The 14,141-nt window shown below is 59.8% G+C and overlaps 3 protein-coding genes across 3 annotated transcripts; all 3 read left to right on the forward strand.

The window, feature by feature from the left end:
* Nucleotides 1-2,837: 2,837 nt before the first annotated feature.
* Nucleotides 2,838-3,266, forward strand: LSCM1_06571 (uncharacterized protein; the record flags this gene model as incomplete). Its single annotated transcript, XM_067323988.1, has 1 exon — nucleotides 2,838-3,266. The coding sequence occupies one exon, from the start codon at nucleotides 2,838-2,840 to the stop codon at nucleotides 3,264-3,266; it is 429 nt and encodes a 142-aa protein (XP_067180529.1).
* A 5,603-nt stretch (nucleotides 3,267-8,869) lies between these two features.
* On the forward strand, nucleotides 8,870-10,918 carry LSCM1_06572 (uncharacterized protein; the record flags this gene model as incomplete). Its single annotated transcript, XM_067323989.1, has 1 exon — nucleotides 8,870-10,918. The coding sequence occupies one exon, from the start codon at nucleotides 8,870-8,872 to the stop codon at nucleotides 10,916-10,918; it is 2,049 nt and encodes a 682-aa protein (XP_067180530.1).
* Nucleotides 10,919-11,826: 908 nt separating this feature from the next.
* LSCM1_06573 (uncharacterized protein) lies at nucleotides 11,827-13,632 on the forward strand (the record flags this gene model as incomplete). Its single annotated transcript, XM_067323990.1, has 1 exon — nucleotides 11,827-13,632. The coding sequence occupies one exon, from the start codon at nucleotides 11,827-11,829 to the stop codon at nucleotides 13,630-13,632; it is 1,806 nt and encodes a 601-aa protein (XP_067180531.1).
* Between the last annotated feature and the right edge of the window lie 509 nt (nucleotides 13,633-14,141).

Here is a 14,141-nt window from a genome sequence, read left to right on the forward strand (position 1 = left end):
GAGTACGAAGAGGAGAAAGCGAAGCACGCCACCCAAGGGAAGGAAACGAGGAAAGGGGCGCTCAATATTGCGCTCTGTTTTTCTTCTGGCTCTTCTGTCTCTTGCTTTGGTACTGGATCACGGCCTCCACCTTTTCTCTCTCTGTTCTCTTTTTTTTTGGTACCCTTTTCGTCTTGTCCGATGCGTGTGTTGTTTACTTGTACCGATTTCGTTCCATCCTCGCTAGACTTTTTCCTCTTCCCCGCTTTCCTCTCCCTCTCGGTGTAGTGCTGCGCTGCTCTCTCTCTCCCCCTCTCTCTCCCTCCCGGGTTCATGCTGTGTTGCTGTCCCCACAAACCTTTGCGTTTTCAACTCTTTTTTTTTTCATTGGACTTCCGCCTGTCACGTGCGGCCGCCCAGGATGGGAGGGCGGGGATGACGCTGACGATCTTTTTTCTTTTCGAGTGGCGTATGTATATGTACACGTGTTAGGGGAGGCGTGTACCCGCAGCTGTACCTCTGAGTACCACAGATGATACCCCTATTTTTGCCTTTCATCTCCTTCCCTCTTTTTTTTTTCATGAGATGCCGCATCGTGTGGCATGTCATCATCTCGACTTACGGACGCCATTTCCCCCCTCCCCCCTTTTTTAACGTTCGTTAAGCGTACCTGCTCCTCTCTTCCCAATTCCTTCCCTTGATGAGGTCGAAGCTTTATTTTTTTTTGCCTTCCAAGCCTGGTCTTAAACTCTTCGCCTAGCGCAAAAGGGACCGGGGGGAAGGGAACAGCGGGAAAGGAGGTGGCGAAGAAGACGAGGCGGCCTCGTAGTGTGGCGAAAATAAAGCGCGAAGGCAGAGACGCCGCCAACTCAGCCAGGGCTGCCCTGCTCTCCGCATCTCGTCTTTTTGGGGCGCTCTCATGCCGTTTATTTGGTTTTCCGCCTCCCTCTTGTCTTACTTTCCTGGGCACCTGTGCTTCTTCCCCCCCCGTCGAGCTTGCTTGCTTTCCTGTCCCCTTTCTTTCCCTTTTCTTCTGTCCCCCTCAATTTTCCCTACCGTAGCATCCAAGGGAGCATAGGAGAGAGCCATAGGAGAGAAAGAGAGGATAAGGGAAAGCGGGCATATTATACACAGGCACCAAGGCAGGCACCTACACACACACACAACATCGAGCGACAGACCGGGAGCAACGAGCTTGTCTTTCTCTCACCTGCTCCGTGTAAGTGTGCGTGTTTGCGCTCCTCCTTCTTGCCCTCGCATTCCTTCCTCGGTACCCTTCCCTCATTGCCCGGTACTCGGCGTCACTGCGTTCGGCTGTCTGCTTATGTGCTCAGCTGGTGAGCCTCACAGCGGGGATAGCGTTGACCATTGCGTATGTGCTCTGTTTTCCGTTTGTTTTCCTTCCCCCCCAAACCGATGCCCTCTTCTCGATACACGCTCGCCCTCTTCCGGGTCAGCAGCGAGGCCTCCAGAGCCGCAGACCTTACAGAACACCTCTTTCATGGGCAGGGCATCGTTGTACTCTCTGGGCAATACACATAAATCTTTAAATATATATATAAATAAATATATATATATATATTTATTTATATATCAGACACGCACGAAAACGGCGGTGCTCCTCTCGACCCTCTCGACGCTGAGGAGGAGGAGGGGTGGGGAAGAAGGAAAGAGGTGCGGTTGCTGCTCTAATGCTGAAGGGTAACGAGAAACATACAAAAACCTGCCGCAGACTGAGCTGCCTCTCTCGATGCTCTACCAAAGAACTCAACACTACGAGGCAAGGAAGAGTAGTAGTAGTGGGGGGGGGGCGGGGACGGAGAGAGCGAGCGAGCGAGGGAGGGAGGGGGAGAGAGAGAGGGCGCTGCCAGGGTATGCCGGTGTGGGCCTTGGAGTCTGTCACGGTGACAGCTGTGGAGCACATCTATGCATCCTCCTTGCCGATTCTGGCACTCGTTTGGCGCGCCAGTTCAACGCAGGGGCGAAACCATGCGACATTAGCAGCTTCTTTCTGTCTCTCTCTCTCTTGTTCCGCTTTTCTTTTTGCGTTCTATGCCACCTGCTGTCACGCCTACGCGAGATGCTGTGTACATTGATAGAGGCCACCTCTTCGCGCCAGCTGGGGCGACGGGGTGAGGCGAGGGTGGGGCGGATGAGTGTTCTCCTTCACTGAATGGCCCACCCTGCTTGCCCTTCGCACCCCTTCTCCCGATTTTGTCGCGCGCTCTCTCTGCTTCGCCCCTTCTGAGCGACGTACTGACGTGCCGTTTCTCTTTCACAGACGTATCAGCGCTCACGCACATTCTATTATTTACGTTTGCCCATCTCTGTGACGGAGAACGGCACCGTCTGTGGCTCTCTCTCTCTGTGTTCAGCCACCGGCTTCATCCTCTTTAATCTCCTCGTTGGACATCGTCGTCATCCTCAAACAGCGCCCGCACACGCGCAGAGGACGCTCGGGAGGTAGAAGACAGCAAAGAAAGCAGCAGCGGAGTTGCTCTCTCCTGTGCGCTAAGGTTGATTTTGCCCCCTCTCACCTTTTCCGCCTCCGTCTCACTTCGGTGTCTTCCATCGTCTACAGAGAGTACCCTTGTCTCCCCCATTGCTGGTGCGACTCGCACCCGTGCTTTCAGGCGTACTGTTCTCGTCTCTCTCTCTGTCGGCGGCGGCGGCCCGTTCACCCTCTGCGCTTCTCCATCCACTTAGTTGCCCCTGACTCTCTCCCTCTCATACTGTGAGCGCGGCCTGGCGTGTTCCCCGAATACTGAAGGAGACATACACTCAAGTAGAGGCGCGCACCCCCCCCCCCCCCACACGCTTAGTAGCCATCAAAATAATTTTATCGCGCTCTCTTCACAATGTCACAGAATGAGCTACAGATATACTCCTGGTCCGAGATCGCCAAGCACACGGAGGAGGAGGACTGCTGGGTGGTGATGTACGACAAAGTGCTGGATGTAAGCAAGTGGCTGCACGAGCACCCTGGCGGCTTTGACCCCATCAAGGACATGGCCGGCATGGACATCACAAACAGCTTCGAGAGCATTGGGCACTCGAGCACGGCGCTTGTGAAGAGTAAAACTTTTATTATCGGCCGCGTCGACCCGCAGGAGACAGAGATGCGCAAGGAGGCGGAAAAGAAGGCATCGACTCCGGCCCCGAAGTGGTCGGAGACGAAGCGCGAAGATCTGCGGCGCTACAAAGGCGGCGAAGGTATTATTCCGCTGCGCGTCATTTTCGGCGCGGTTGTTGCCATCATGGCCCTTCTATTCTATCTGTTGAAGTGATACAGCTTTGCGTGCGCGTGCGCGGCAAAGTGTGGGGGTGAGCGCGCGAGGCGCCGCCGCCTCTGTCGAGCCCGCACCCGCCATGGAAAAAGCGTCTTACATGGCAGGCGCATACATGAAGATGATGGGATAATAAAGCCGCCGGAAAAGAAATGGGGGCATTTACGTTTTGGACGCATCCGGTATCTCGGGGCTCGTCGCTCCGCACCCTCTTTTTCTGTCTCCCTCTCTCTCTCTCCCTCTTGAAGCCCTTTCTATTGTATGTTCCTCATCTCCAGCGGGTGGTGGTGGTGGAGGTGGAAGAGGTAGAAAGGATTTCGAGCGAATTCGGAGCGCTGAATTCGGACGGTAGGATGACTAAATGACGGGCACCCTTGGAGGAGGGGGATGGCCGTTGATGGTGTCCACTGCGAAAGCTTCAGCGTGATGCGATCGATGAAAGCGAAAAGAGCAGAGAAGAGGAGAGCGAAGGGGAGGGGGAGAATTCCCGTGTGCCCTTGCGCTTGAGGGGTCGATGAGCATCTATCTATTAATTTTCACGGCTGGAAGGGGACAGGGGAGCGACAACCTCAGACGAGAGGCGAAGAGCGTCAGGGGGGATGAAGGTGTGAGGGGGATGCCTGACCAAGCGAAACACGGAGTGAAACACTAGAGCAACGCGCAAGAAGCGGCACATCATGGCATAGGCTGCCGGTGCAATAGCAACAGAGAGAGAGCCATAGTTGTCCGACTTGAGTCAGCTGTGCGCCGCCTCCTCCTCGCGCTCTTGCCTTTGCGTGCGCTGTGATAGTGGCACATGTGTGCAGAGGCGTGTGCGCGCGTAGGCCCCATTGGTGCTGAGAAGAGGTTCAGGAACACGAACACGTACTTCGTCGTCTACCCATCGACGATGACTTCTGCCGTTCACACACCGTTTTGCACAGACAGGCGCGCGCTCACTCGTCGAATCACCTTCGTGGCAGAAGCACTGCGCTCTCTGAGTGTCCATCCTCCTTCGATCGCATATCCAAGAGGCGTCCTCCGTTTCTAGTCAGACATTTTCTGTCGTGATTCGGAGGCTCCCCCCCCGAGGAGGAGGAGGAGGGGGGTGGGGTGCGCGAAGACTTTTAGACGCGCGCCCAACATTACGGACTTCATTTGCTTTTCGAGCACGGACGGGGGAGGATGGGGCGGCGGAAACACAATGCGGTGGAAGGAGAAGCTGCGCATCGGAAGGGCGCACTGGCACAGCCGTCAACGCCTTCACGTTGCCCCGTGACTTGGCTCCTTCGTAATAGTACGCTGGCGCACGGAGGGTTTCTTTTTTTTTCTTTGCCTTTCCCCGCTTGCACCCGTGTGAGCTTTCGAAGCGCAGGGCGAGAGGACCTCTGCGCCTTCCCCCGGGAGGAGCGGTGCTGGTGAGGACGAAGCCAATGGAGAGAGAGTACACACACATACACGCCAAGACAGCTGCGTATGCGAATGGGCGCATATCAATGGGTTTGGCGGTGTGTTCGCTTGTGTGGGTGTGCCGCGTCTCTCTCTCTTTCGTTGTGACCTCACAAAGCTTTTTTCCCCACTATGGCCTTTTCTTCCCCGGAGCCGTCGTCCCCATCTTCTCGCCTCCGCTCTCGGCGAGAACCCCATTAGCCCTCCTCCTCCTCCTCTCCTTCCTCCCCCTTCCCTGACCACTGCCGCTACTTTTTTCCCTTTCCTTGTGCGCTTCCCACCCCGGTGCTTGACTGCTTCACCCATGATTTGAACACCATCACCACGGCACCGGGAATGGGCGCTTGCGCAAAGAAGCTGATGGCCTCAAGCTGAGGGGAGGGCATGAGGAGGCTCCGCCAGCATAGTCGTCTCATGAGGCGCACTGGAAACTGCAACGCGCCCCCGTAGCGAAATCGATCGGCAAAGACCGCCCCCACGGCAGCGGCAAAGGCGCGAAGACGCGCGGGCTTCAGAGTGCTTGCCCATTATCCCCACGCATCACGACAACCCGAAGTTGAGCCAGGGAGGAAGTGCAGGCCGCCGAGGCCCTCTTACTCCCCCCCCCCCACACATACACACATACAATTACCAAAGGCCACTTGAGGATACGCAACACGAGATTAAACCTAACGGTGAGCCGCAGCCATGGCTTCAAGGAAAGCTGCTCCGTCGTGTTGAGCCGCTGCCAGACCGTTCTGGGAACCAATGCTGACGCAAACAGACGCGACACTCGAGAGGGTAACCGATGCTTCGCTTTCTCTGATCTGCGCATCAAAGATCCTCACAGGATTGAGCTTGGTGGACGACTGCCATCTTGCAACCCCCCTCGCCCCTACCGTTCCTTGCTTCTCGGACGCGCATAAAGCCATACATCTCATCATCCCTTTCACCTTGCGCACAAAACGCGTACACCTGCTATGAGAAGGGGTGACCTCCGCCATTCAGTTCGAGAAAGCAGGGGACACACGCGTTGGTGAGGAGGTGGTAGAAGGCAAGACGGCATACGGTAGCCCCCCCTTGCGTCTCGCTGAGGCCTGGTCTGGCAACGCACCTCTTCAACCCGCTCATGGTGGGAGAGCTGGAGAAGACATACCGCTACGTCCACTGACTCTCCGCCTCAGGCCCCAGCGAAATCCACTTGGAGAGTGTCAGAGCACCTTTCGGCGCACGGCAAGTGAGCGCGGGTGACCGTATGCTGCCGAAGCATCGCCACGAGCCGCGTCGCTACGGCATGGAAAGAGGAGACTGTCGGCCCCCCCTCCCTCCACACACACACACCGAATGCCGCACAGGCCTGTTGATGCCGCGCCGTGCCCCCCCCTGCGACGTTGGCACAGCAGCCTGTGATAGCCGCTGAAACGGGCCATCTCGCAGCGGCTGCCCCTGCCATCTGGAAGAGAAGCCCCACCGCAGCCGCCCCGGACTTGCTCCTCACCACGGAGGTCCAGCGCCGGACAGGCACCAAGGTAGGGGCAGTGCTTGTGAGCGCCGCTCGCGCGTTCGACTCTGCGGGACACAGTACTATCGTGCTGAGGCCGCGGAGGCTTTACGCAGATCCTCAACGTACTCGCCGTTGCATAAATTTCGTGGACGATCGCTGCGCCTAAGGTCCCTTCGTCAAGGAGGAGTCGTGTCGTTTGCCGGCAGAGCTCTACAGGGGCCAGTCCACGGCCCTCTCATCGTCATGATTGCGCTTGGGCTCGCAGCGTGTGGCCCGCAAGAGGGCACCCCGACATCACCACGTCCTCTCTGCTGATGGCCTTCCGCATCTGACATCCTCCGCAGAGAGGGAGTGGGGGAGGGCAGACGCGCCACAGTGCAGCGCACGCCCAGGAGGGCATATCACCGAAAGTCGGTGCCTCATGGAGCCATATGCGCCATACAGAGTGCAGACCGACGCCTTCGGTGAGCGACACAGCCAACAGCGAAACCTCTGCGTTGCACGCAGGGACGCGGCCAAGCGCCGCTTACCAGCGCTGCATGGGGCTTCCCTCGTTGGGTGCCCGTGGCTGCCCTCTCCCCCGCCCACAATGGCCGCCTCCACGGCGACAGGCTGCGACCCCCTGTGCGCAGGCGCTGATCTCTGCACAGGCCCCTGCGCCCGCCGACTCGCGGCAGCGCTGTGCCTGTCGCGGCGCATGCGGCGGTCCCCGTGCCTTATCGGACGTGGCGGCGGGGCGCAGGCGCGGGAGGGGCGCATGGGCAGGCTGCAGGGTCTGAGAGGGTCGTGGCTTGGGGCTGGCCGGCCTCCCCCCTCGCCCGCCCCCCCTCTCCGGCGTGCGCCTGGACCGCTGCCGAGCAGGGCACACAGGCCCGTGTGGCGCAGCGCGTGTGCGAGGGGGTGGGTGCGGTGAAGGACAGGGCGAGCCCGGTGGACGCGTGGGCCGCGTCGACGGCAGAGGTGCAGCCCTGGAGGACGAGGGCGCCGCTGCCGTGCATGCAAGGCGTGCGGGCCGTGGCTGTATGCGTGCAGCTGCGAAGCTGTTCGTGGCGGAGGGGGCGACAGGCTGAGGAGGAGAGGAGTGGGCCGTTTGTGTATCCTCCGTTGCGTGCTCGCGGTGGGTCTCGCGCTTCGTGTCGCTGCCGTTCTCTCGTGGATTGCATGGCAACCAGCAGCATGTGCGGGACACCAGAGGATGCGGCAATCGTTGCCGTGCCAATGAGGGCGCAAGCTGTCAAGGAAGCAGAGCAATCACGAACGCCGTGCTGCAATCGATGAGAGAGAGCCGGGCGACGGGACATTGCTGGGGAAGGTGCGCAAGGCAGAGGAGGGAGACGGGCACAGCTTGGAAATGTGTGGTGCCGAAGCTTGACAGATGTTGCTGGCCGGTCCATCATATAGTGTCGCTTCGCATGGGTTTACTATGCGGCCTGCTGCCCTTTTTTTCCCTCTGTGTGAAGCGTTTTGAAAGCCGCAAAGGGCGGGGGGGTTAAGGGTAGCGTCGCTGTACGGGGTCGACCGTAATCTCTTCTCTCTCCCTCCACACATGCTCCTGTACGCAGGCGTGAATGTGCATGCTAGGGCGAAACTGTTCTGTGGAGGAGGCCTGCATGCGCGCCGTCATTGTTGCTTCGGCTACCGGCCGCTCTGTTCCCATGCGTGTGTCACCCTTCCGTCCCTCGTCTTCCCCCAACCCTTCATGTTGCATTGTCCTTTTATACGCACATACACAGACACGCAACACTAACGGGCTGGAAGAGTCGGCTACACTCCCCTTCGCCCTCCTCCATTTTGGCACAATCTGCGAATATCATTGCGTAACGGCGTACATGAGCAACAAGGCCAACAAGAGAAGAGAGCGAAGGCGGGACCGGAGTAAGGGAGAGAGCGGAGGTGTGCGCACTAAACATATACGCTCTTCGCCTCCCTCTGCCGGGGAAGCTGACTCGATCTGCTCGCTAGTCTGCCGTCACCACGTCGCTGCGCGTCTCGTTCACCTTTCAATTTTCGCTGCAGGCTGCCCCCCTTCCCTTCCCTTTTCACGTATTGCCACGAGACGAGGAGTGCTTTCGAAAAGAAAAGCTGAGGCTACGGGCTGCCTGTCAGTCTCGCCTCTCACCCCCTCTCTGTCATCTCCGCGCTTACAACGACCAGCCGTTTCGGCACCCATCTGTGCCGCTATGCGCCGTGCTCGTCCGGATCGCTCTTTCCTCCGCCCTCCTCTCTCTCTCCCTTTGCTGCACAGCTTGAGACAGACAGCGTATAGCGGAGGGAGGGAGGAGGGGGGAGAAGAATGCAAAGGCGGCGGCCGCGTTCACATCTGTCCTTCCCACACTTTCTCTCTCTTTCCCTTACTCCCTTGGAAAAGAAGAGGCAACAAAAACTGAGAGAACAGCTCAGCCACGCTCGTTTCATAAGTGCGGCGTCCAACGAAACGCTGAGGATATAATAAAAGACAGGTGGAGGAGAGCGTGTGAGCAGCGGTCTGCGCCACCTCATCACTGATCCCTTTTACAGCTCGTTTTGACCTCTCGTCTCCGCCAGTGCCTTCGCCTACTGCTTCCTCTCCCCCCTCTCGACCTGATTCTGTGTGCGTGTGTGCAAATCTGCAGAAAGGCACACCCACGCGTAGGCACTGTTCTCACCGAATCGTAGAGCCAGTGCACGTGCTCGGCGCAGCGAGACAGACGACATGTTCCGTACGTCGGTGATGCGCGCTCTCGGGAGGCCGGGTCGGCCCAGTATCACTGCTGGTCCTGTTGACACGGTTCGCCTTCGAACGGCTGCGCTGCTCCGCCACCCTTCCACGCCGGTGGTGGCCCCTGCCAGCACCGCCACTGCCACGCCAGCGCTGTGGTGTTCACGGCACTCTGAAAGCACCAGTGCAGATCCGCCAGCAAAGGGCGCTGGAGGGGGAGAGAAGGCGAAAGCGACTGAGGATCTGTGCGCCGAAGCAACTCCGGCCGCTGCCGCTACTTTCAAGCCTGCCGCCACAGACGATAGAGTGGGGATCGACTACGTCCGCCTCTATGCGCATCACCCGATCGACTACGAGCGCTCCACGTCGCATTCTCCAAACACGCTGCGGTTTCCCGCCGACACGTCTGACCCAACGTTCCAGGAGAACATGGCGCGCATGGAGGGCCTTGTCCAGCAGCTGCGCGCGCGTGTGCGGTACGTCCAGGCCGGCGGCGTTGTGTCGGCGGAGGAGGCTGCCAAGGCGGGCGTCTCGGTCTTATCCCTCGAGGCGGACGACCGCACCCGCAAGCTCCACCTGAGCCGCGGCAAGATGCTCGCGCGCGAGCGCATTGAGCGACTGATCGACCCCGGCACCCGTTTTCTCGAGCTCTCGCAGCTCGCTGGGTGGGATTTGTACTGGGATGACAAGAAGAAGGAGTACGAGAGGTGCTACAGCGGCGGTATTGTGACGGGTGTCGGCATTGTGAATGGAGTTCGCTGCATGCTTGTCGCGAACGACGCGACGGTCAAGGGCGGGACGTACTACCCCATTACGGTGAAGAAGCATCTGCGCGCGCAGAAGATCGCGGCGCAGAACCACCTGCCTTGCATCTATCTCGTGGACAGCGGCGGTGCCAACCTCAGCCGTCAGGACGAGGTCTTCCCTGATGAGCAGCATTTTGGTCATATATTCTTCAACGAGGCAAAAATGTCCGCGAAGTCCATCTCGCAGATTGCGGTGGTAATGGGTAGCTGCACGGCAGGCGGCGCTTACGTGCCGGCCATGGCGGACGAGAGCATCATTGTGGCCCGCAACGGCACTATCTTTCTCGGTGGCCCGCCGCTTGTTTTCGCGGCTACCGGAGAGAAGGTAACGGCGGAGGAGCTTGGTGGCGCTGACGTGCACTGCCGCGTCAGCGGCGTGGCGGACCACTACGCAACTGACGACTTGCACGCTTTATACCTTGCGCGCCGCGCGGTGGCCAACCTGAACCTGAAGGAGTACAACGAGGAGAGGAATCCTACGGATGTGAAGCCGGTCCCGCCGCTGTACGACCCGAAGGAGCTGGGCGGCTTTATCCCGGACATGCTCTCAGACGTCGTCAAGAGCTTCGACGTGCGGGCTATAGTAGCGCGCATTGTGGACGGTAGCCGCTTCGACGAGTTCAAGGCGCTGTATGGCAGCACGCTTGTGTGCGGCTTCGCAAGCATCGAGGGAATGCAGATAGGCATCATCGCGAACCACGGCATCCTCTACTCGGAGTCCGCCCTGAAGGGGGCGCACTTCATCGGTCTATGCACGCAACGCAAAGTACCGCTGCTCTTCCTCCAGAACATCACTGGCTTTATGGTGGGCAAGAAGTACGAGGCGGGCGGCATCGCTCGCAACGGCGCCCGACTTGTGATGGCCGTATCTACAGCGCCGGTGCCCAAGGTCACAGTAATCATTGGCGGCAGCTACGGAGCTGGCAACTACGGCATGTGCGGACGCGCTTTCGAGCCACGCTTCCTTTTCATGTGGCCGAACGCGCGCATCAGCGTTATGGGCGGAACGCAGGCGGCCACGGTGCTTGCCTTGACGAATCGCAACCTGAAGAATGCCTCCGAGGCCGAGGTCGTTGCCTTCAAGGATAGAGTCAAGAAGAAGTACGAGCGGGAGGGGTCATGCTACTACAGCACCGCGCGTCTCTGGGACGACGGTGTCATTGCTCCAGAGGACACACGCGTTGTGGTAGCCGAGGCGCTGCGCGCGACGCGGCTCGCGCCTGTGGAGAAGGGCTAGCAGAGGTTCAGGAGGGGAGGGGGAGCTGTGCGCGTTTTGAGTGCGAGCGTTTTTGCAGTCGTGTGTGGCGCGCGACCTCGATGGTGTTGCTGTCGGCACTTCTTCCACACTTTCCGTCACTCTCTCTTTCCCTTGGCGTTCTCAGGCGCCTGCGTGGTCGCGGGGCCGGTGGCGGATTCGCTAATTCTTTTCGGTTCGCGCATCTGTTGTTGGACGGTGGGGCAGCGCGGGGCAATGGGCGCGGGTGTCGAGTGCCTCGCTCCCTATTCCGTACCTCTGTCCCTCCCTCGATGCTGCCGCGGTGCCGCGCCCGACTTGCGATGCTTGCTATGGGCGAAGGCCGAGGAAAAGAAAAAAGCCAGAGCCTATCAGAGGAAGTGGAGGACTGAAGTGCGAAAAGCGAGCCATAGAAGCACCTCAAAGGCACAAGCCCCCCTCCACGACGAGGCACAGAGCTGACCCTGTCTGAGGGCTGCGTGGTCCACGGACCATCATGTTTTCGTGGGTCGTTCCTGTCTCAAGAAGCGCCGCACGAACAGCGCTGCTGCTGGCGTGCATGCGCGCTACACCTACAACGAACACCACCCGCACAGGTGGACGGGCCACCATCATTGGCGTCCTCCCTCTTCTCCGCTTTATTCTCTTCCCGAGGAACGCGCGGGCAGCGCAGGCTTCTCGTTGCATCGCACTGCTCTTCCCCTCTCCTCCCCTCGCCTACCGCTGGTGCGGCTCCACCCTAAGAAAAGGAAGCAGAGAGAGAGAGAATACAAATATATCCGTAACCGGAGAAGCGCGTGCGGCCGTGCCCACAGATATACACGGCTACGGCCAATCCTTTTTGAGTGTCGCCCGACTTGCACCGCAACGCTTTTGCTTACGCAGCCGTACTTCACTGCCTCGGCCGCCTCATGACAGACCTGAGAGGGGTGCCGGCCAGCAAGGAGATTTCAACTCCAAGCGGCTTCGTGCAATGCCACACGCACAATGTCCGGCGCAAGGCTGAATGCTGCGAGATGAAGCCGATATTGGACGCTGATATGAAGGTAATCGACTACGTTTGTGTATGCAAGCACCCCTTCACGTGCAAGTCGGGCAGTGATCGGCAGAGCAGCGGCCTAGCATGCGGTGTGAGTGCTGCGGACGCTCACAGAAACGCTCGAAACGGGGAGGGCAGCAACGCTACGCCGCTCATCATAGACGCCAGCAGCACGAGCATGATGGCTCACTCAGCGCACCAGCACCATCGCGGGCAGCTGAGCACCACCGGGGCAGCTAGTGCGGAGGCCGGCTTGGGGGCTCTCTTCGCTGTGTCCTTTCACGACGCCTCGCGCAGCACGCCAGGCCCGAGCGCTTCTGCCACTGCTGCTGGCATCTCACCAAACCTGCTTTCCGACGACGGTGAATGCGAGGGAAAGGGTGACGCGAACGGCAAGGGCACGAGGGCTAATGCGCTGACAATCACTGACAGCGATGCCGATGACGCAGACTCCTTGTGCAGCGTACCTGTGCTCACCGCCGGAGCTGCCCCAGCCACCGCTGCTGCCACGTCCTTCCCGGCTGCTCCACGAGCACGGCCGCGCTACTACGATTCCTTGCAGGGTGCCTGCACCGGCGGCCATGCACCGCCGGTCAAGGTGTGCTGGAGCTGCGGCATGGGAGGGCATGAGAAACCCTCTTGCCCTAACACGCTGTGCCGCACTTGCCACCAGAAACGCGGCCCGTATGGGACACCGCACCGATGCACACCTATGGCCACGCCGTCGCCGTTCATTGTGTGCCCGACGCCATCCGACTGGCGTGCGGCGACTCAGAAGACAGTGGCCGCCGCGGGAGAGCCGAGTGGCATGACAGCCGTGCGCTGTGTGGCGTGCAACGAGTACGGCCACTTCGACTGCTCCACCGTGGTACTGCCCTCCTCGTACGCCCTCGTTGCCTCGTCGTCTTCTGGCCCTGCCGCGGTGCCGCATACGGTCCTCCCCACCTGCTGCTTCTGTGGAGTCCCTGGGCACACTGTGTTTGACTGCCAGCAGCGGGAGCAATTCAACCCTGACTACTTTGAGCGGCGCTGCCGACTCGTCGCGGGCGCCATGCGCCGAGAGGGTGGCAATGCCGCAGCTGGTGACTCCTTCAGCAGCAGCGGCAGTTACGGCGGCCGTGGCCACCCCTCTCAACAACAGCATCAGCCGCGGCCCTGTGGCAGCCCCACCCACGGGGCGCCGTCATCGTCCTACACGTTCGCGCGCTATGGCAACAGCCGCGGCGGCGGTGGCATCGGCCAGCGCCGTGAGCGAGACTGCAGCAATGGCCCCGAACAGCGCAGCAGTGGTAACTGGTACAGCAACAGCCACCGTGAGGGCGGCGTGTACCAAAATGATTCTTACCGTGGCTATGGGGATGGTCAGCGACGGCGCTACGAGTCACCGTCGCTCTCTTGCGCTGGGGGCGGCTTCTCCTCCACTTCGTCTCCTGCCCTGCACGGACGAGACCGTTTTCCTGGAGGTAATCAGAGGCAACAGGAGGAGCGATTCCGTGACAGCTATGGTGACAGCCGCCACGGTCGCGCAGAGGGCGAGCGCGACGGTGGCGAGTCACACTTTCATGGTCAGTCGCCGCATCCTTCGCAGCAGGCACAGCAACGCTACCGCCATGGACCGTCGCATGGCGGAGGCCATCGTGGGCACAGAGGCTACTGTAGCGATGAAGACTTGTTTTAACACCATTGAGAGCCACACGCAAGTGAGGAGCAATGACGAGGTGGCGGAGTTGGGAGGGCGAGGGGCAGTGAGGGGAGAAGCGTGCCCGTGGGCTTAGAGAGTCGCGGGACGTGCATGTGTGTGAAGCAAGGCGGGCTATGCTGCGTTGTCCCACCCACTCCACCCATGCTCATGCACCTCTTTCTCTGCGGTGGCAGGTCCAAGTGGATGCCGCGCGCTAAAGTCGGTGATGCGGCATACGTGTTAATGAAATGGGAAGGAAAGACTCTAAGGGACTGCTGACTATGGGAAACTCCCTCTTGCACCTGTACGCACGCGCACTTCCGTGAGCACCAGACATCGGCACTGGGTGCTCATGCTTTCCCCGGACGTCTTGGTAAAGAAACAAAAAAGAACTGAAAAGGGAGGAGAACCGCCAGGGCAGGCTGGTGCCGCGCTGCGTGTTGGTGGCCTTCCCTCCGTTCCTTCCTGTTGCCTCTTTCCACGGTGCGCCCGCTGGCCGTGGATAG

The sequence above is a fragment of the Leishmania martiniquensis genome, chromosome 11 (assembly GCF_017916325.1).
Source record: "Leishmania martiniquensis isolate LSCM1 chromosome 11, whole genome shotgun sequence".
NCBI classification, from domain to species: Eukaryota; Euglenozoa; class Kinetoplastea; order Trypanosomatida; family Trypanosomatidae; genus Leishmania; species Leishmania martiniquensis.